Source organism: Microtus oregoni, unplaced genomic scaffold (genome assembly GCF_018167655.1).
Source record: "Microtus oregoni isolate MIOR12 unplaced genomic scaffold, Mior012 000009F_ref0000495, whole genome shotgun sequence".
Taxonomy (NCBI): Eukaryota; Metazoa; Chordata; class Mammalia; order Rodentia; family Cricetidae; genus Microtus; species Microtus oregoni.
This window is the reverse complement of record NW_024543068.1, coordinates 40,304,842-40,327,758: the sequence shown is the minus strand read 5'-3', so window position 1 is coordinate 40,327,758 and position 22,917 is coordinate 40,304,842. Positions and strand designations below refer to the sequence as shown.

At 42.9% G+C, this 22,917-nt stretch overlaps 1 protein-coding gene across 4 annotated transcripts in view; it reads left to right on the top strand.

Annotated features, from left to right (window-relative positions):
* The window catches only part of Akap6 (A-kinase anchoring protein 6), a 399,217-nt gene that overhangs the window by 132,861 nt on the left and 243,439 nt on the right, over window positions 1-22,917 (top strand). For all 4 annotated transcript variants that reach the window (XM_041658789.1, XM_041658788.1, XM_041658791.1 and 1 more), the window contains exon 4: window positions 21,370-21,621. In XM_041658789.1, the coding sequence (XP_041514723.1) occupies window positions 21,370-21,621 (252 nt within the window). The remainder of the gene's footprint in view (window positions 1-21,369; window positions 21,622-22,917) is intronic.

Here is a 22,917-nt window from a genome sequence, read left to right as displayed (position 1 = left end):
CTGACCTTGCCCCGCCCCGGTTCTGTCCATGCAGATGCGGTTCCTGCAGTGAACCCACTGTCTTCAATATTTTATTGCATCGCCTCTCGCTTAATGACTGTATCCTGTTACTGCTGTTTTAGCAAATGACAGGCAGCCCGGCACAACGCAGCAAATGCGCTTTACCCGTAAGTGGTTCAACCACCACAGCCATTGTGAGCACTGCATTATCATCTTGAGTGGGCCTCCTTCTCTATGCCGAGACTCCTCCTTCACAGAAACGGCTATTAAGGTCTCCATCAAGCCGGTTCAGTCAATGCATAAATCGCATTTCGTGTTCTAATGATCGGTCTGTTCAATTGGAGTTTTTGCTTTTTAAAAGTGCTCAGAAGACTGTTGACAGGAGAGCTTTCAACAGTGGCATTACTGAGGTGCCTGGGTGGGCGGCTTCATTTCGCAGGCTGAAGGACATATTTCTGTCAGAGAAACGAAGCAAGCTTGCTTAAAGGAAGCAAGTGCCAAAGGGTGCTGGAACCTCATAGGTCCTGATTCTAACACAAGGAACCATCAAGGGCTGGTTTGACTGAAGAAAATGGACTTATGTACCACCATTCTTTAGCTGGAATTTTGCCCACTGCAAAATTGGTTTGGTATTTTGTCTAATATTTTTGCATTTGAAATATATTCAGGAAAGCGAACTATTTAAACAATGAAAGATAAACAGTGTAGGGACTGCCCTGCATCTGTCTGGGTACAAGTTGGCCCTTCAGCCATTTTCTTCCTAGTGAACCCCAATATGGTCATATTTTGTCTTGTTTCTTGTGAATCCTGCTAGAGTTTGTCTACACGTTCATAAGCGTGTAGTCATATGGATTCTCATTTTTTTTCTTGTTTCGTTCTTGTGGGCGCTGCTTTAGAACCGACTTCCTTCTCCCTACTTGAACAGGTTTTATTAAACATCAAAGCCAAACCACAACACAATTTCAGCACAAAAAGGCTGCAGTGTTTGCGGGAATATTGTTATATATCCATACAGCTAAAACCATTCCTTGAATCATACAGTAACATAGTAGACTTTTCTGTGGTTAAAAGTAGCCTATATCTAATAACGTAAGTTTTATTATTTTAAACTATTGTATCACACTGTGCATTTTATTTTTTGCTATTATATACTGGTTTGTTATGATTTTAAAACATGGCCTTATATTATAAAAATTGAAGTTTGAAAATATTTCTAGAAATCTATATGCATTCTTAAAATTTAAGCCTATAGTTTTGTGCTTCCTATGGAACGCAATTCTACAAATTTAGTTTGAGAAACACCTTTTTCTATCTCCCTCTAAGACAGTGGTTCTCAGCCTTCCTAATGCTGCCACCTTTTTGTACAGCTCCTCATGTTGTGGTGACCCCAACCAGAAAATTATTTTGTTGCTACTTCATAACTTTAATGTTGCTATTGTTATAAATTATAATGTAAAAATCTGGCATGCAAGATATTTGATATGCAAGTCACAGGTTGAGAATCATTGCTCTAAGAAATATAAAATCAATATTTGCATAAAATAGAAATATTTTATAAAACACAATTATACAGGAAATTTATATTACTAAACACATATTAAGAAAAAAGTTTTGGATAATTATTTTTATATTTGCTAAGCTGTCTTACCCTTAGTGGCTTCTTTTGTTTCAGTTTTCACAGGCTACTCTCTATTTTCCATTTTTTATTAAAATCAAAATTTTCCATTCTCACCCTTAGTGTCCACCAAAAGGCAAGCCTGTTATTATTCGAGTTGAAGTCATGTTATTTTTATGGCATTGCGTAGGGAAAGCCGCTATGTCAGAGATGTAGAGCTTTGCTGTGTAAGACGATGTGCTTTTAGAAAATTCTTAGTCCTTTCCTGTGGTTGGCTCTTAGTGGAAACTCTTCAGTAACCTTTTCTGCCATTGGTTCTCAGTGCTTCTTTTATTTGAAAGGACAAGACATTTTAGCTTGTTGTTGCATTGCTAGAAGTGTTTCCATATCTTTTTCTAGGAGCTTGTTATCTATTTGTGACAACTTGATTTCTAGATGTTATTGTTTTTGCTCATCTGATAGCATTGTTTTGCTTGCTAGAATTTTCAAGTTGATTCTTAAGTTTTCCCAGCTGTGGAATTATGTCATTCTTACACAATGGGAGCCCTCGCCACCTTTGTAAAAGCTGCCACTCTGGTTGTACTAACTCTTAACTTATTGTGAAGTTAATCTTGATTGAGGCTTGATTGGATGAAGAAACATTTCAGTTTCTTAAACACCTGGGAAGGCTTTTCAGGCATCATTCGCTCTGAGAACTCTGATGTCACAACTGGATTAATCCGTAATGGACTTGTACTATGATGGCGTTATTTGGAGGGAGGGGACGAAACACAGGAAGGTTGGAGGAAGCAGGTCCCTTGGGTATGTGTCTGGGATGCTGTGTCAGCCCTCAGCTCCTCTCCGTGCCCTGTGTCCCTGCTTCTAAGCCCTGATACCATTATTTAGATGTAACAGAGGGTCTCTCACCCTTATGACTCATGACAAGATGTGTTTGTTGCTCAGGTCCTGTGTTTATCCCCAGGTGACCTTTCCCTCTGTTTCATGCCTTTATCGTCAGAGACCATGTTGAAGGAGTAACTCCACCTGAGCTATGTCTTCCGTCAACCCAGTAATTAGTATTTTTTAATGATCCCAGTCAGCCTAGGGAATCATAGAACAGCAAACCTTAACTGGGAGATTTATATACTTATTGGTAGAAAAGTAATCAGACTTACCCCCAAACTTGTAGTCTGACATTTACAAGAGGCACTGGTGGAAATCCGAAGAGGGTTGAAGCATGGAGCTTCTGGAAAGGACCCGACTCTGGTGCCTCCAAGGGTCAGATAACCTTCTACAATCAAAAGAAGAAAGGTAACAGAAAGAATTAAGATGCAAAGTCTTTCCAAGTGCCATCTGCCAGCACCAGAATGTATTGGCTGGCTCAGCGCTTTATAACAGTGTTTAATTTTGTGCTGTCTCTTTCTTTAACTTCCTGCACACAGCAATGGCTACCATCCCACTGTGAATGACTGTTCCAAAGCAATATATAAAATTTAGTGCTGGGTTGAGTAGGGTAGGCAAATACTCTGCTGGGGTGCAGAGGACAAGGAATCAGTGTGGCTTGGGCCAGGCTTTGTGAAGGACAGGTCTTGAACTGTAAAACCAAATGCCGTAGACGGTTCCTAAAATACATATATATATATGAAGGTGATTTAAATGACATGATCAAAGAATGGAAGGGACAGAGTCCAATCTGAACCATCTCTTGTTCCCAAATGAAGCTTCCAGTACTAGGAACTGGTCATATGTAATGACTTAGCTACAGACGTCCCGTGGGAAACCCCAAACAACCCAAGTGTTTCCAAGGCCATAGGTTGCTCTCCCCAAACTGACTGTTGCTGAAGACAACACTTATACCACTCACTGAATATAATGAAGGTGCTGGTGCCTACCTAGAACCTCACCGCTACAGGAGGATAGCTTAGGTGACAGCAATGGCATGAGCAAAGGAAGAGCCAGGGTGAGTCACACTTGTCTCCAGGACAGTGTGAAAAGTTTCCCCCGAGTAGGGGACCTGGGTGAAGGTGGGTATCTATAATAGGAAGTACCCAGTGGAGTCTAATGGGCAGACCTGGTCTGCAAGCTTGGAGATCCGGCTTCTGCCCTAATCAGCTTCATGCCCACAAGAAGACATTAAACATACTAGGCAATAGTTACCTGAGGTGAGATGCCACTTTCAGATAAAAAACTGTAAGGTAGCTCCTTATTTTATGTGATTCTCTTATGGTGGTCCTTGATAAACTAGAATAAGGATTTTGACTACATCCTCCTACTACAGGAACTTAAAATATGTTCTGAAAAAAGAATCCTGTAACAGAAGGGGAGCTTCTTGACACAAAAGAGGCAATTATTGGAATTTAATCCAGTAAAGAATGACCTCCCTGGTGTGCTGGATAGTTTTATGTCAGCTTGATGCAGGCTAGAGTCATCTGGAAAGAAGAAACATCAGCAGAGAAAATGGCCTCCATGAGATCCAGCTGTAGGGCCTTCTCTTAATTAGTGATTGGTGGGGAGGGCCCAATCCATTATGAGTGGTGCCATCCAGAGCTGGTGGTCCTGGGTTCCATAAGGAATCTGGCTGAGCAAGCCATGGGGAGCAAGCCAGTAAGCAGCACCCCTCCATCACCTCTGCATCAGCTCCTGCCTACCAGTTTCTGCCCTGTTTGAGTTCCTGTCCTGACTTCCTTTGTTGAGGAACAGAAATGTGGAAGTGTGAGCCAGATAAACCCTTTCCTCCCCAAATTGCTTTGGTCACCATGTCTCATCACAGCAACGGTGACCCTGACTAGGACACCTGGCCAAGGGGATCAGGCACACTGGGAAAAGGAGCCAGCTTGGGTTGTGCTGCTCCTTCAGATGGAAGCAGGACAATTAAAGTTAAAAGAGACAAACACTCAAGTTATTTGCATTAATTCTTTATCAACCATCAAAAGTTATACTAGGTTCTAGGGATCTAGTAACAAGCAAGGCAGGCAGAAAAGGCTTCTATTTTAGAGAACTTATATTCTAACAAAAGGAAAAAGCAGAATTTGATGGTTTACCATCACCATGTTTGTGCCTTTCAGAGAATGAAAAGAGGGATAGAGGGATGGCCCAAATGACGAATAGCCTGCTCATGAGCATGAGGGCCTAACTTCAATCCCTGGACCCTAGTTAAATGGCTGCTGTGGCAGCATACACTTGTAATCTGAATGCAGAGGGCGCAGAGGCAGGTGGATCCTTGGGGCTTCTACCACAAGGTATATGCTTGTATACCTTGCCCAAAATTAAAAAAAAAAGAAAAAGGAAAGCACCTAAGACATGACACCAGAGTTTGTCCTCTGGTTACTATACACATACACACACACACACACACACACACACACACACACACACAGAGAGAGAGAGAGAGAGAGAGAGAGAGAGAGAGAGAGAGAGATTATAAAGAGAACCAGCAAGATGGCTCAGGGTACAGAGGCTTGCTTCACAAGCCTGATGACCTGAGTTCAACTTCTGGAACCCACATAGAGAACAGAGTCCACAAAGTTGTCCTTTGACTCCACACACGCGATGGTGGGCATCATCTGCACACACGGTGATGGTGATGGGTGTCATCCCCTATACATGCATAGTGTTAAAAGTTCTCAAAAAGAATGAAAGGCCAAATGTATAGCAACTAGGAATTGACTTCATCTATACTGCATGTTAGTCATTCCTAGGAATTGTTAAACATGTCAGTTTACATGAAGAAACATGCATGGTATGCTATGGGCAAAAGCAACAGAAATGTGGATGAACACAGCATAGAAACATTGTGTGTAAAGTAGGAAATCTATTTTCTCCTCATCCAGTGATTACCAGGTGCCATTTCTATACCAGGCCGCTTTGATGTGTGGTAACAAAAGATAAACATGATCCCTGATTTTTTTTTTAAATTTTATCTTATGTGTATTAGTGTTTTACCTACATGTGTGTCTATGTAACACATATGTGCCTAGTATGTGCCAGAAATGGGCTCTGGATCCCCTGGAACTTGAGACACAGTTGCCTGTCAGCTGTCATGGCAGTGCTGGGAACTGAGCCTGGGTCCTCCGCAAGAACAGCCAGGGCTCTCAACCCCTGCACCATCTCTGCCTCCTGATTAATTTTTTCCTCACGTTTTAAAATTATTTCCTTTTGCAATGATCTTAATGTTTTTTTTCTGTTGAAAAACAACGTATTAAAGTTTAAAAGAAAATCTACTCATTTGTGTGATTTAAATTTGTTTTCTGAATCATCATTGACTGTACAAATGGAATGAGGGTCACACCGCTAAAAATGGCAGTCCTGTCCTTTGTCCAGTCCAGGTCTCAAGCAAGAGAGGAGGTGGCCCCAGGACACCAGCTCCCAAAGTGGTCAGGACTGGATTCTGTCTGGCACCAAAGCAAGTGGACTCCTGCTGCTGAGAGCTTGTATCTTGGTCTGTTTACTGCGTTCCAAAGGGGTGGATCATTCTAGCCCGGTGTCGGTTTACACTTGCTGTATGCTACTGGGCGCTTTTTATATTCCTGCTGAAGCTGCCTCTCCCGGAAATCTCTGTCATTCCATGAGCTCTGCTCCCTGCCTCTGCTCGCAGCTGATCTCCGTGGTTTGACAAACAATGTCTTCTGGTTACATTCAAAGCAAGTTTGGGGGTGAGTTCCTGGCCAGGGCTTTGCCTCTCCGTTTCCCACAGATGAGTTGAAAGGGGAGGAGCTTACACAAAAGCGCTGGTGTTGTTTTCCTGTCTCAGGGCTTCTGATCACGTGATCAGCTTTTGCTCTACTGTAGTGATTATACTCCCCTGGCTTTTAAGGGCTGGATCCTTTTGTGTGTGCTGAAGAATGAACAAGCAGGCGAAATGCAGCAATTTCTATTTTTTTTTTTTAAAAACATTCCATGTTTCTTATAAATTAAAATATAAAAACAAATATATACAGATTCAAAAACCAAAACAACAGCAACAAACTGACCTGCATATAATCCCTTTCCCAGGGAACACTCTAGTATCATTTTCTTCTTTGTCTTTTTGGCTCACACGATTGTCTCAGCTTTTCTTTTAACATTTACATAGCCTGTTTATGAATCTCAAACTGCCTGTGCCAATCCTGTAAAGCTACGAAGAACAAATACTATTGGAATTACTTTACTTTTCCTAACACCATGTAATATCGGGATATCAGTTTCAGGATAGCCCCTGCTGGAGGAAACTGCCGAGCAAGGGGCCAATATTATTGTCAATGGATGAACCCCAAGAGGCATTTTAGTACAGGGACCTCCTGCGGTCATTGATGGTTTTGACATTTGTAGTGACCTGTGGAAGGAAGAAGAAAAAGGGGTCCCTCTAGACCAAATCACTCTACGCGGTCTTTTCCATCAGCCTGGGAAGGAAATGGCTCTTGACCTTCGTGTGCTCATCACAGAAGGACACCACTTTGGCACAGTGTAAGCCGACAGACCAGCGGGATGCATGCACACAGAGTCCTCTTTTTACCAGCAAAACCTAGGTCTTCTATGGGACTTTCTGTTGCTATCGCTGCTCTCTCCTGTGGTCCAGTCCTCTTCAGACCAGATCTCCCTACTCCTCAGCTCTCTCTCAGACTTTGCCTTCCAGGCAATCTGCGTTATGTCCACAAAGATTCCACGCAATTCCGAAGAAGTGGTCTTCTCTGGAGGGTCTTCTAGATCTTCGCTTGTTGCGTGCTCTGTGCAGACATTATTTCAGAGCTCTCCCCTTACGTGACTGTTGACGGCCCCGTGTGTCTGATTCCTCTACCGGTCCTCTCAACGTTCACAGCGCCAAAGGGCGTGCCTGTTTGTAGTGGCCAGCCTGTTTTAAGCAGCTCCCTCCACTTTAAAGTTTGCTCTCTTCCAAATGAAAATCCACTGCAGTGCCCTACCTTGCTTTAGACTGAGGTCAGCTCTAACTCACAGAGAAACAGCGGAAGCCGTTTGGTCTGGTGCGTCTCTCGGCTGTGCCTTCCTTCCTCTCGTTCCCAGCATCTCCTGCTCTGCTGCCCCCTTCCTTTGGTGTCTTTCATTTTATTTCGTACGTTTCTTCTCTATCTACACATCTGAATCTTCACTAGAGTTTCACAGGCAGGCTTCTGTCTACAGCGAATGAGGAGGGGGCTGAGCACACGGCTTAGGGCACGTGGGGCAGAGTTCATCAATCTTGGATGAAATATTGACTACACCCGGGTTCAGATGCTGTCCATGCTAGCTCAGGGCTCGTTTATCGATCCTGCCATTTCTTTTGTATGTTTTCTGAAGCCCCGCCCTTGTTCAAAAGGAACTGAATTCTCTGCGTATAATCAGGGAGAGGAAGGTTCTTCACTAAGTTTATTATAGTCAATCTAAATAAGCAATGAATGAGTTTTAAAATGGCTTTTTAGGGAAAACATAATCTAGACATATTAAAGGTGAATTGAAGTTGAATTAGTTTCTTAGCTTGTAACCGATTTCAAAAGCAAAATACAATGCCCTTGGAGAACTTGAAGCACTGTTACAGGATTATTTGAATAGACCCTTCATCCTCCATTTTGGCAGGTCGTTGGGTATTAATAATGGATGGCCACTGTGCTTGGCGGTCAGATATGTTATTCTTATCCATTTTTATTTCCCAGAGGAGCCTCTGGAAAAGGGCAGAGAGGGTAGATTTAAAACCACGTTATTGGAATTCAATACCTTTCATCTTGTTTCGTATGTCTAGAGCTTGCCGAAGAACAGGACTAATATGGAGAGTCAGCCAAGCATGGGGCAGGCAAAATCCCACAATGGGTTTTCCTAGGTAAGACATAGGCTGGATCCCATGTTTTAATTTAGGCTTTCAGTGACCAACCCTAAAATCCCCAGAAAATGTCGGAATGTATGTTTATGTAATTGATCGTTTTGCTTTCGTGTGGATGAAGGAGTCGATAAAAAATCCACCAAGGCAGATTATTTAGGCCAGTGAAAATAAATAAGAAATCATATAAATCAACTATAAAAATGTACTAATCATAAGAAATTATGATGAACTGAAATTCTAGTCACATAAAGTGAACCTCTGAGTGCTCAAATGCCTTTGTTCTTCCCGTGATTTCACAAACGCCAGGGAGGGATGAGTTCAAATCCCAGTGTTATCACCACTCACCTGCCAAGTCTTGGAACCCACCCTCAGAAAGGTAGCTCATCTTCGATGTTTTATGTGAAAACGCAACAGAAGCCTGGTTGTCTCTTCAGCCACACTCCGAGGGATGAGTAGTGTTTCGGTTCTCACTGCTATGTCGTGTCGGGGTGAATACATCTTTTCCATACCGTCTTTCAGACTGTTGTCCTTCAAGCAAAAAGGAAGCAAATACACACAGTAAAGTCTTCAGAACCAGTTTTCGTGATGTGTTGTTTATGTTGGAAGCAGACGAGGAGTCCCTGGTTACCTAGGGGTCCTAAGTGATGGGGGCCAGGTGACCGGAAGTGAGTCAGTAGTATCTTTCCTCATGGAGAGAATACTTCAGATCCGCTGTGGGTCCTCAGCCTCCTTGGCATGCCCTGTGTATTACTAGGTGTCTTCCCCGCTTGCATTCCCTAATTGTCTATCATTTGTATGGCTCTAACTTTACTTCTTTGTTGTTAAACTTCCCTCCCCTCCCCATCCTTCCACCCCTTCTCTCTTTCTCTTCCTTCTCCTACAGATGGACAGTACAGCAGAAACCGTTTGTATGCTGCCACCTAGAGAAAGCATTAGGAATAGCTTTAATGCCTTGTCCAGCATTTTCTCTATGGGCATGCTGAAACAACCTTTCGTAGAACTCTTGCTTGTAACTTACCTTTTTCTCAGCTAAACTATATCATGACCACCTGATGCTTTTTGATGTACTTTGGTGCTTTGTCTATATTTAGGGTCCATATCAGTGGTCCTCAACCCATGGGTCACAACCCGTTTTACAAATGTGGCTTAAGACCATTGGAAAACACAGATACTTACATTACAATTTATGACATTAACAAAATTATAGTTATGGAGTAGTAACGAAAATGATTTTATGGTTGGAGGGTCACCACATCATGACTGTATTAAAGGGTCACAGCATCAGGAAAGTTAAGAAATGCTAGTCTGTTTTTTTGTTTTTGCTTTTTGTTTCCCATCCAGTGACAATTGCATGAGGTTCAGTACACCTCTCTTTTGGTCTTTGAGTAGCTAATTTTTTTCTTATATTGCTATACACTCTGATACTGCCTAAATTGATATGCACAAGTACAATATTTTAGGAATGAATTATTAGATCCTTAGAGATGATGGGAATTTTCTGGGAGGCTGAGACTTATTTTCCAGCCATTCCCACCTGAAAGGGTGACTGGCATTGGCTATAGAGTCTGAACTGACTGATATCTCCCTTACAAGCTCCTAACCACGGCCTCTAAAATTAGCTTCTCATACCTCTCTGGTCCTTCAAGGGTTCATTTCCTGTCCTAGGCTCACAAGAAAAATCTCTTAAAATCCCATGTCTATTCTATCAGTTCCCAGAGGCATGTCGTGGGCGTATAGAAGTCAACAGCACAGCTAGTTGCTATGGATGTCTGTGTGTGTGGAGGAGGAAGACACAGAAACATATCCTCAGAAGCTGTGCCATGGTCTTAGTGGTCGAACTATATAAAGTACATCTAAAACGAGGTTGACCTGCCCAAGGTTACAACATGAGTCAGCAATGAAGTCCCAAACAGAATTTTCACCTTTTCCAATGTTTTCTTAGCGAGAAATATTTGTGAATAAGTCCAGAGATAGCATTTATAAATGAAACAATAAGACTCTTCATAACTAGAAACACTCCTAAGAGCCTTTCAAGAGAGTTAGAAAATTTCCAAGTCAAATAAAACAAATATAAATAATAGGTATTGATGGTTTCTCTGCCCACAAGGGGGACTCTTAAATGATTACAATGAGGGTGAGTGATATAGTCAGTTAGGCACAACCTCAAAATAATATGTGTATTTGTGTTTCTAGTGGGGAGAACTGGAGGGTGGAGGAGTAATGGTTTGAAACCACCATGCTAGTCAAAGAAAAGCAACCGAAATGGAACACTAACCCTGGGAGGTATATTGCAGTTTTGTCCCTTATTCTGAATGAACTGTAGAGCCTTCCCATCCAACTGTTACCCAGGGCCCAGGGCAGAGACCTGCGTGAGTCAGAGAGGACCATTTCAGTGTCCTCAAACCTGCACTGCAGAGTTTCCCTCTCCCAGTCCAGGAGTCGGCCTATTGTCATAAAACAGCAGTTACTTTATGAGTTTTCAAAGATACACAAAAGAGTCTGTGTAATTCAAACTCACGCTATTATAGGAAGAACATACTAAATAACAAAGCATTAGAAATTGAGAGATCCCCGAGCTTCCACTATCTTTATAGATTCGGTCACAAGGCTTAGCCGTCTATGGGGACACAGACTAAGAGTACATATGGAGGGCTGGAAATAAGTCTTTCTGAACTCATCCTAAGGCAGAGTGATCTAGAGAGATCTTGTCATTCATCTCCTCTTTCTCATCTTCAAATTGTCTTTTTTTTTTTTTTTTTTTTTTTTTTTTTTGCTTTTTCGAGACAGGGTTTCTCTGTGGCTTTGGAGCCTGTCCTGGAACTAGCTCTGTAGACCAGGCTGGTCTCGAACTCACAGAGATCCGCCTGTCTCTGCCTCCCAAATTGTCTTTTTTTAATTAACACATAAATCAATCATTTCCTTCTTTTCCTTTCCTCCCTCCAGATACCTCCACTCCCATGCCTTGCTCACTCTCAAAATCTCCTAGCCTCTTTTTCTTCAGTTGTCACACACACACACACACACACACACACACGCACACACACATGCACACACACACACGCACACACACATACACACACACGATGCCTGGGTACATAAATACAGCCTGTTCAGTTCCTTTAGTGTAACTTGTTTGTATATGAGTTCATGTATTAATTTAATGTGAGTCTGAATACAAACTCATGATATTGGGTAATCAGTTAGAGGGCTCATCAGCTGGAGAAGACTATTATTTCTGCTCTTAACATTCTTTGGTTACCTACAAGTCTTTGCCTAGGGATGGGTCCCCATAAGATTCTTCTCCTCTGTTAGCATGACTATTGCTATGCTTCCCAGGTCTTGTTTAGGCATCCACACTCTTGATGCATGGGTGAGATTTTCCAGGCATTTCTAGGAGACCCAACTTCACAGCAGCTTCCTGGTGCTCTGGCTCCCACGGTCTTCACAGCTCCTCTTCCACAGTGTTCACTGAGCCATAGGTGAAGGAGGCGTATTGCAGGTGGACCAGTCAGGGCTGGGTACCCTCCCATCTCTTCTTCTCTGCATTTTGACCAGGTGTGGCTTTCTCTAAAGGTCTCCTATTATAAAGGGGAGTTTCTTTGATAGGGGATGAGAGTTACACTTGTCTGTGTGTATAGGGGTAGCTACTTAGAACATGGTTAGGGATTATGCTGGTTTAGTAAGTTGGCAGCAGGAGTGTCTTTGCGAAGATTCATGACCTCGTTAGCACCTGCTGTTGGCTAGATTTCCAGTACCAGCCGTGATTTTCCTCCTATTGAGTAGACTGAAATCCATTTAGAGAGCTGTTGGCTGGCACCAAGATGAGTGTTGCCATTGTGTCCAGTAGGGTTATTGTGCCAGGTTGGTTGCTGTGGTTTATAGGCACTGCAGCTTGGCTGGACTATTGGTTGCTTCTCTGCCTTGGAAACTTATATATCACCTCCCAGTACTATGAAAGCTAATCCTCAGGGAGGAGGCTCTCAGGTCAGACACAGAGACGCTCCTCTGGTCTTGTGTCTAAAGTGCATGGTGTCTTCAGCAAGAGGGACTTAAATTTAGTCTCTAGGAGGCAACTAAGGGCAATAGCCACAGACTGTATTATTTTGGGAGTCACTTGAACTCCCCTGACCCATAACTTGGAAAGAGTTTCCTCATGCCTCATGTAGCTGTTTTTGTTAGTGTATGGCTCTTGAGGAGACTTATATGCTTTGTATGTAGTTTAGGTAAATAGATAATAATGTGATCCTTTATGGTGTTTTCAGACCTGATTTTATTTTCCATTTTCTCTTTCCTTTTGTATTGACCTACATTCCCCAAATAAAGTCTACCACCCCCATTTTAAATCACTTTTTATTTCATGGTTTATAAAATCAGCACCAGTGACAACATTGAGTATATATGCACGTGGTATTGTGTGATATTAAATATAAAATAGTCACACGTAGCACTTGCTCTACAAGAGTCTACTAAAGCAGACAGAACTCAGAGAGCTAGACAGGAAGGACATACAGATCACTGGACAAACAAAGCATGTACTTGTCTCAACTCCAGCCATGTGAGCTGTTGCGGGGACTTTCACAGGATGTTCCTTGCAGAGAAGACCCATGGTAATTACTGGATAACCCTAAACTAGAAAGTAATCACAATCCACGGCCTTATGTTGGAGAGAAAAAAAGAGAACTCAAAACTAGAGTTCCAAGTCTTTGGCACATTGTTGATTGCTTCTCTCGCTATGTTTTGTCCTTTTGCTTATACTGTGATGGTCAGTAGTAGGCAAAAGTAGCTACTGTGGGAACTGCATAGGGCACGCCTTCTAAGACCAAATGACCTTTCCTTTCCTAAGTAGTTGTTGATCATGTGGTTCTTGTTACATTTTCATTATGAGTACATTTTGCTTTAAGCTGGATATTGAAGACAGCAAAGAAACTTATGAAACCTCAAACTCTTATTAAACTATGTAAACTGTGATACTACAGTATAAGTTATTTTATTTTATTTTTTGTTTTTTGAGACAGGGTTTCTCTGTGGCTTTGGAGCCTGTCCTGGAACTAGCTCTTGTAGACCAGGCTGGCCTCGAACTCACAGAGATCCGCCTGTCTCTGCCTCCCAAGTGCTGGGATTAAAGGCATGCGCCACCACTGCCCAGCTACAGTATAAGTTATTTAATCTCAAAGCCCTGATAAGATTGCCCAATGACACACTGCTCAGCATACATCTCTGTGGTTGAGTGATACATGTAAAAACAAACAAAAAAAATAGAGAAGTTGTGTTAGAAAAGCCTTCAGACCTCATATTGTCCTAGAAATGATCACAGCACGCTTAGTATTGGGCAAATGAAATTCTCACCAATTGTTGTCTGGAGAATAAATAGGAAGAATGCAGATCCTTGTCTGGGTCCATCTGTGTGAAGCTGGAAGTGGACTTGCTCTCCCGATGCCTTGAGTCTTTGTTTATATGGCTGTAGCCGCAGGCTCCCATGGGTCTGCTGCAGCTTCAGTCAGTGGAGACACACAGCCCCTCTCTGGCCCCGTGCTTTACCGTGTGTGGTACAGAGAACACCAGTGTCATGGCTGCCAGTGGTTCAGAAAATGTACGGCCACCCTTTCAGCACCTCTCCTCATTAAAAATGAGAGCAAATTTAATGGCAGTTTCATTTATTGGCCCAAAGCTTATCAGTGACGATGTACCTCAGAGAGTAAATAAACTCATGCCTATTTTTGAGGGTGCTTTCTCTGAATTTTGAAGTATCATATTTTCTTCAGCTGAATTACATTCTGCAAACATCCTTTGGAACTTGTTCATATGTGTGGCTGGGTTCTGCTGGTGTGCCCTTACAGACACAAAGACAAGCAGGGCGTGTCTCCTGCCTTGGGGAAGATGGACTGGTCATGGAGCTGTATGAGTTAGAGCTATAATTATAACAGCAGAATCATTCCTAGGGGTGGTCCCATTGCAGTCATCCTGTTCACATAAGTTTACCCGTAAAAAAAGGATACCCATCGTATGCAAATTTCCACAGTGCGAATCGTAACTGCCTTTCCCCACCCTTCCTATTGCTATACATTAGAGCTGTTCTCAGTGACAAAGAGCAAAGTAGACACAGAAAAATGTGTCTGCTGGAGGAAAAAGGAAGTGATTTAGTTCATGGTTTGGAAAGATTTTACTTATTTTTTTTTAGAGACAGCTGCACCTCTAAGATCACAGGCTGTCTGGAAGATTGAGTGAAGTGAGAAGCAGTGAGCAACAAAATGTAACGTGGCCGTGTCTTTGGTCCTGTAGTGATTCTGAGTGTCACGGGGACTGCAGTGTGTGGGTGACTTAAACAAGACAGTGGAGAGTGTCACTTTTCCCTAGCACAGCTGTTTCTGAGAGAAAGCACCTCACACATCAAGAAGTGTGAAGATACACTGTCCATCGCATTTCTTCATTTTAGAGGTGACCCTGTTTGTTCTACACTCTCCAGAAAATCGTGTACGAGCTCTGTATAAATTACTACATAAAACTGCTGCTGATACTCACAGTGTCATGACCTTCTATGCTTTTACTTTTTGCAAGATGTGTGAACCGAAACAAATTTCTATGTTCATTTTACTGTGATGATGAACGTTTACTATTTTTAACTGGTCAGATAGAATTCACTTTCTTAGTTCATAGTCCTGACATTTTTGAACTGTCTTTAATAATTATGGGTTGAAATGGGGACAATTTGAGCATCTTTTTAAAAACGTTGTTATTCAAAGGATATTTTTAAACTATCCTCAGTTTGCTATTTTTAGAGTCATCTGTTAATCTAATCATTTGAGGGAACTCAAATGGACAACAACTTTTCTCAGAAGGGAAGGTATAAATGAATGAAATTCATGTAGAATCATGGAGATTTTAAACAAAGAAAGCAACTGGTAATATTGAAAACTAAACCTGAATTGTTTTATCTACTAGAATTAATTTTTTAATTGTCAGTCTGTTAAAGCAAGACTCATAATGTTTTCAGTCACAAAGTAATTGGTAGCTACTAAGTGTAAAGAGAACCATGGGTTCTACTCCCTGGTTAAGAAAAGCATGGGAAGCCGGGCGGTGGTGGCGCACGCCTTTAATCCCAGCACTCGGGAGGCAGAGGCAGGCGGATCTCTGTGAGTTCGAGACCAGCCTGGTCTACAAGAGTGAGTTCCAGGACAGGCTCCAAAACCACAGAGAAACCCTGACTCGAAAAACCATAAAAAAAAAAAAAAAAAAAAGAAAAGCATGGGATAAAACTGGACTTTCTGAGCATGGCGAACAATGAGGGCTGATGAGAAGCCAAGGACAATGGCACAGGGTTTTGAACCTACGTAATGTGCTGGCTTTGTGGGAGCCTAGCCAGTTTGGATGTTCACCTTCCTAGAAATGGACGGAGGGGGGAGGACCTAGGACTTACCACAGGGCAGGGAACCCTGACTGCTCTTTGGACTGGAGAGGGAGGGGGAGAGGAGTGGGGGAGGGGGAGAAGGGTGGGAGGAGGGGGAGAAGGGTGGGAGGAGGGGGGAGGGAAATGGGAGGCTGGGAGGAGGAGGAAACTTGTTTTTTTTTTTCTCCTTTTCTCAATAAAAAAAAAGTTTAAAAAAAAAAGAAGAAGAACATTTGTGGACAGAAGTAAATCTTCTGGGTGAAGTTAGCTGCATTTTGTTGGTGATAAAACCATCCAACTTTCTATGAAATAGTGTCCCATTGTCAAATAATATCATAGGAAGTTAGGTATAGTAACTTCAATTTGTCTCTGCATACAAGACAGTGGTGCAAGGTGACGTCAAGGAAATGTCTAAAGGTTAGCAAAGTTTGTCTTGATCACTTCGACGAGGTCTTTCTTTTCTGCGTTTCTTCTGCTTTTACAATCCCAAGGTCCTCTCTGTTCCCAGACATGGCTAACAAGGGCTAGAGCTGCACTAAGGACTCTGTCTGAAGCCGAAGTCGTGAGCCTGAGTGCATTGGTAGATCTTACACTCCCATCATTCCAGGTGACCAGTAATTCCCAGGTCCCATCACTCCTGGTTACCAGTAATTCTAAGGTCCCATCATTCCAGGTGGCCATTCATTCCAAGGTCTCATCATTCCAGGTGGCCATTCATTCCAAGGTCTCATCATTCCAGGTGACCATTCATTCCAAGGTCTCATCATTCCAGGTGACCATTCATTCCAAGGTCCCATCATTCCAGGTGACCATTCATTCCAAGGTCCCATCATTCCAGGTGACCATTCATTCCAAGGTCCCATCATTCCAGGTGACCATTCATTCCAAGGTCTCATCATTCCAGGTGGCCATTCATTCTAAGGTCTCATCATTCCTTGTCACTATTCATCCCAAGGTCCCTTCATTCCAGGTGAGAAATTCTTGGAAACAGAGGAGTCTGGAAGTCAGATAATAAAGGTCTACATCAGAGAAAAGGCTGAAACCAGCAGGAACCTGAGTAAGAATCAGATGCAAGCAAGAGACATGGGGTAATTTCAGAGTAAGGCTGTGAAGGATTAGCCTTCCCTATCGAAGGATGTCTACAATACTTTATGTCTCTTTCACAGATGATGGAATGGGATCTATGTCCGGTCTGTTACTTACACTTTCTTTAGCATCTTTGCCCATATTCTGACCCTCTTGACTCAGATCCCTGCCCACCAGTAGTCTTTGCTCTATCAAAATAGAAAATGACTTGAAATTAAACACTGCCTCTTGGATTATTATAATTCCCTATGAATTTTAGCTATGATATCAGCTTAATCAATTATCTTCATGCTAAGTGCTTAAAAATTCTACATGTGGGATGAAATAATGTGTTTCCCATTAATATTCTCAGTGGCAGATAAAATAATATGTGTATATATTCTTGAGATGGATGGTTGGATGGATAGATAGATAAAAAATCTGACCATGAAGGGAATGTTTATCTTCCTAAAAAAGGATTTTCTTATTTATTACTTAGTTTGCTCTGGGTAGCAGATGTGTATGTACCAAGACCAGTTTTCAGCTGCCATGTGCTCAAGACACAGATGCGATGGGGTCTCAACAAGAATCATTTCCTACATGGATGGGTTAGGTTGGTCTAGCCCCACCCTGTGCTTCCTGATCTACAGGCCCTAACCAGTCAGAACTCCTGGAACTTTGAAATTTCAAGCAATTCCTGCTGAGAAGCCACCAATTATTTTTTTAAAGTCTCTAATCCCTAGATTGGATTGCATTAAGTTAGCAGGTTCTCCACAATCTTCAGATAATACAAAAATCTTCCTTCATATAAATGTCCATGGAACTGGCAATTGTTAAGAAGCTAAATATTAGATCTCTGAACTAATTTTTCTATAAATAGTTGTTTAATATTTATGTACAGTGACAGATGAAAGTAAATTTTTCCATCATTAGAAAGCAAATCATACAGAATTATTTAGTTATTTTTCTCTCATCAAATCTTTCATCAGGTGTTCAAAACAAAGTCCATGTTTTGGAAGTAGGTACACACTCACATATATGCACATGCAAGCTCAGTGTACATATGCATATATGCACACACACACACAGAGAGAGAGAGAGAGAGAGAGAGAGAGAGAGCGCTTTTTATTCTACAGTCTGTGTGTTCATATGGTTTTGGTCAGGCTAAGCAATTGGTAACAGAGTAGAAGGCATGAAATAATTTATAGATTCCAGGAAGTTGCATCACGCCATGCATTATTTAGTTTTAGAATTTTAATAAGGGTTGTACATTGCCAGAATATTCATCAGAGGAAGGCCCATTAGTCCATCATAGTCCAATGTCCTCCTCTTCTGGATATGCAGGAAGATGACTGACTGGCATCAGTGAACCCTTGGTGCCCTTCAAGGGTAGTTTCTGCTGGATGGTTGCCTGGGAATCTTGACCCGTCACCTGATTGCCTACATTCCTACACTCACCATGAAGGAGTCAAATCATGTGTCAGAGGAATGGTGGCATGGGTTTTGGCATGTGGTGCCATAGTTATATATAACCTATTGTGCTGGGTGCTGAAAGTGGGTGAGAAATTCCTTTTAGTCTATTCTGAGCGAGCGACATTAGGATTATTTAAGCTATTACTGAATGAGTCTGGAAGATGTTTTTCCTGCTCTATACTACCGTCAAATAATCAAGAACATTGAGAAAGCCAGGAAACGATTCCCTGACCAGCACATCGGAAGGGGAGCTAGTGGTTTGAAAACCCCTTATGCTGGAAGAAGTGTGGGGTACAGTTTTCCAGAAGTGGGTTGTGAGTTATGAGGAGGTCTGATATGCTAGTTGTCGTCAGTGCTTTCACGAATGGAGAAGAGTTGCAGACTCCAGGTGCTGCCTCTTTTCTGGCCTCATTTGAACTTGGCCCGATCTGTCATGAGTGTGTCCTGGTGTGTCCTGGGTGCAGCGCATCAGAAAGCCAGTGAGACATGTTTGTGTGCTTCCATATGTTGGAATTCACCGAACAGTAGTAAACTGGCTGAAATCTGCCAAGTGGTCCCCTTCTCTTTGATAGCTGGCCATTGACAAGCCCAGGCTCTTTGTATCACAATCTTAATGATAAATACTCACTTTTAGGTCACACGTTCTACATGACATAGTAATTATATCTACATGTGGGTTACAGAGAGAAATGATGGCAGAGCTCAGGAAGGAGGCAGAGCTGACAGAGAGATGTCACTGTGCAGGCAGGTATGGAGGTGTTAGATGACAGCACAGAGGCAAGGCAGACGGTGGTTTGAGGATTGAGTTAGACCCCAAAGGCGAGGTCCAGGACCATAGATGCCCAAGAGGCCAGCCTGTGAAATGAACAAACGGGGGGCTGACAGCGGAAATATGAATTGGCTATCAGCAGTAGGGACTGAGCTAAACTGAAGCCCCAGGCATACAGGAGATCTCTACCTGTTGGTCCCGTCATGCACACACACAGTGAGTAGTCAGATAGTCAGATGGCAGGTTGGTGGAGATTATAGCAGTATACTTTTCTTTAGGGGGGTCCATGGAAGGATGCTGCACCTTTCCTTAGTCTGTTTTTCTCTGATATGATTTTAATGCACCCATGTATTCTTCTGGTCCCTGTATAGTTTGGTAGGTTTATATTATAGCGGGTATCTTCTTGCCTTAGGGTTTGGTCTGTGCTTTGTGAGATATGCTGAATGGGGGTAGTGTGTTTGTGCCCAAGGTGCAGAGTCATCTTGCATTTTTCACTCAAAATGGAGCCAAATGTTGATGGCAGGTTAGAGTTACCTACGGCAAAACACAGTCTAAAAACACTGTTTTATGTTTTATGGAGCAACAGAGAACAGCACAGCCTGATATCAACATGATGGATGTGCTTTATGTGGTTATAATGATGTTATAATGAGACCAAAGTCCTCTGGTGTGTCGACATCCTGCCTGATCTAGCTGGCTTGGTGTGTCTTGCAGCAGGTAATATAACCGGGTGGTGGGCACTGGAAAGCATGTGCCCGTTGGCATCGATGTAACTTTGCATGTATAAGAGGCCATACTTGACAGGACAAGGGGCTGTCAGTAATTTTGTTGTCTAGGCTGGCAACGAAGTCATTTTTTTTCTAGATATTTGAAGCGTTCTGCATCCGTCGGCTCAAAGAGACAGAGCGAGGTTAATAAACAAACATCAGGAGTGTGAGAAGTTGGGAAGACTGTCAGGAGAGTCGCTGGAACGTTAGGCACAGATGCCGTGCTGGGTGGGGCGGGGGGGACTGGGGCCTAGGGGATTCTGTCTGAAGCAGGAATAACCGAGCTGGAAAAAGAGGAGCTGGTGGTACATGAGTCCTACTGACAGTTACCCAGACGGAGTGATGACAGGGTCCAGAGCAGGGCTCTGGCAGAGAGATGCGTTGGTGGAGCAGGGCTGGAGGCCTGGAGGTTCCAGAATGGAAGGGGTCTGAGGCTCATCAGGGTGAATATGAATATTGCTTAAGATGGAGGTATGGTTGGTATGGAGGGGGAAAATGAGAGCCAGATGCGTCTGTCAGTGTAATGTCGTTAAGTTCTTTGAAAGAATCCAACTGAAATCCATACCCATGAAATCAGAAGACAACCTTCCTAGCGTAGAAAGATTGTTTTGACATTGGAAGCAGGGCTCAGAACTCAAATGCTTCTCTGAAAATTCTGCCTTAACTAACACCCCCCCCCCCCCCCAGTTTAAACACCAGCGATAGAACAAGACTGACAGACTTCTACTTGTACGCCACGTAGTTATTATTTTCATTCTTAGTAATCTCTTACATGGACCAACACATGATCCTTCATGGGCCTCACTTCCTGGATCTGTCCTTTTACAGCAAAGGACACTGGGAAACTTGTGAATCAGCTGCCACATCGGATGTGAAATCTGCCCGCGTAATACTGTGCGGAGGTGATTGAAACGTGGAGTTAGTGATGTTCTTGTTTAAGATTTTTGGCTCTTAATTTTTTTTTTAATTTTTGCATCTCAAAAGTAGTTTCACCTGCCAAATAAGGGTTGGAAATTTACATTTTCTCTGGGACTTTCGGCATTAAGTCATGGTGCGCTTTGGAGAGTGGCCATGGCCCATTACGCTGAAAATTTGATAGCTAATTTAGAGTGGCCTGGGACTCTTAGGAAATACATTCTAGCCTTTCTCTATTCCTAGACATCGGGCTGACACATCTGTTCCAAAAGGCTGTGTGCTCAGTACAGCTGACCAGCATCAGATAGAGCAGCTTCTGCTGTCTCTAGACCCCAAAAGATTAATAAGAGGACAGAGAATGTCAGAAAGAACTCCCAGCTGAACCTTCAGCTTGAATACCCAAAGGAACAGTGTAAAAACCCAACCTTCCCGCACATGTAGAAGGGTCAGTATAGGCAAATACACCTGCAACTGTGTAATAGAATGTGAACAAAGGCAGCCGGACACCTAGAACATTCGGTGGCAGGCCTTTGTGTTTGGTGAGTGACCTTTTGTGCCCGTCCTCCCCAGGATAAGATTACGCGGCCCTCACGCACTTGCTTTTCTTTGCTGCAGGACATTTGTGAAGATATTTCCGACCATGTCGAGCAGATCCACGCGCTCCTTGAGACGGAGTTTTCCCTGAAGCTGCTGTCCTATTCCGTCAATGTCATTGTAGACATCCACGCAGTCCAGCTGCTCTGGCACCAGCTCCGAGTATCCGTGCTGGTCCTCCGGGAGCGCATCCTGCAAGGGCTGCAGGACGCCAATGGCAACTACACCAGACAGACCGACATTCTGCAAGCATTCTCCGAAGAGACAAAGGAGGTAAGCAGCCTTGGGCAGCAAGTAATGCTTTGTCGGGTGTTTCCCTTTGAAAACATTTTCAGTTTAGAGACGCGAGAAGGGAGTTTTTGGAGATAGGTGAGCAAGTCTTTGGCTAGGGTCTGGGTGGACTGAGTAGAAACAATGGTACCGGTAGTATAAAGGGGGCTTTTGACATACAACATAGTTTGTGTAGATGTCGTCCGTAGAGGTGTTAGCACTTTCTGACTTCCCACCTCCTCTTCAATTATTTCATAGATATTTAACACTTACTATGTTCATATGCTAGATACTAGAATATGATCCAAGGGGCTGGAAGAATGGCTCAGCAGTTAAGAGCACCGACTGCTATTCAAGAGGAAGTTTGAATCTCCAACCCTCCCATGGCAACTCACAACTCTCTGTAACTCCATTTCCTGGTGACCTGACACCCTCTTCTTGTCCCAGTGGTTACCAGATGTGCATAGAATCTACAGACATACCCATATACATAAAATACACGCCCCCAAATAAACCATTTCTGTTTGTGAGGAGATTTGAATCTAGTAGGGGATGGAGAGAATTGAGCAGATGCTGAGGCCAAACAGTGATAAGTCTAGAAGATGCAGTAGGATGTCAGAGAAAGAAGCACCTGATTGGCAAACGAAACGTGCGTGCCCCCAAGGGGAGGCAGGATTAGATAGAAGATGGCCAAGACAGAGGGAATGGCAGGATCAAACCCAAAGCAAAAGGGATGGGACTAAGACAAAGCTGGATTTGTGGAGAGTCCGGGAGAAAAGGCGGATGTCTGATAATAAAAATGAACTTTTAGAGCCACATTAAGAGAATTGGATCTTAGAGGACAAAAGTATTATTTGTTGAAGGAGCCTGCGTGGTTATCGTCCTGCTGCAGAAAACCAATCTGGATCTAGCAAATCAGGCAGGGGCAAGTAGAAAGCTGTACAGTCAGGTTACTTTGTCTTCTTGTGTATTTTGTGAGTCCTTTAAACAGTTTGTTGTTATTCTTGAGGCACTACTTGAGAGTGGACACGGGGTGGGAAGAAGTCAGTGGTGGGTGCTTATGCGGTACCCAAGGCCCCATGTTTAGTCTCCATTGCCAAAACAGAACAACAGTAACAACAAAATCCCCAACTATGGGCACCTGACTCTAATCCAAATGAACTCTATCATCCTCAAATACAACCGACATATATTCAAGGAGTATTTGTATAGATATAGATTCAGGTAGAGATGCAGAAACCATGGACTGATATGTGACGCTTGTCTTACAGTTCTATGGCTCTTGATACTTAGTTTAGT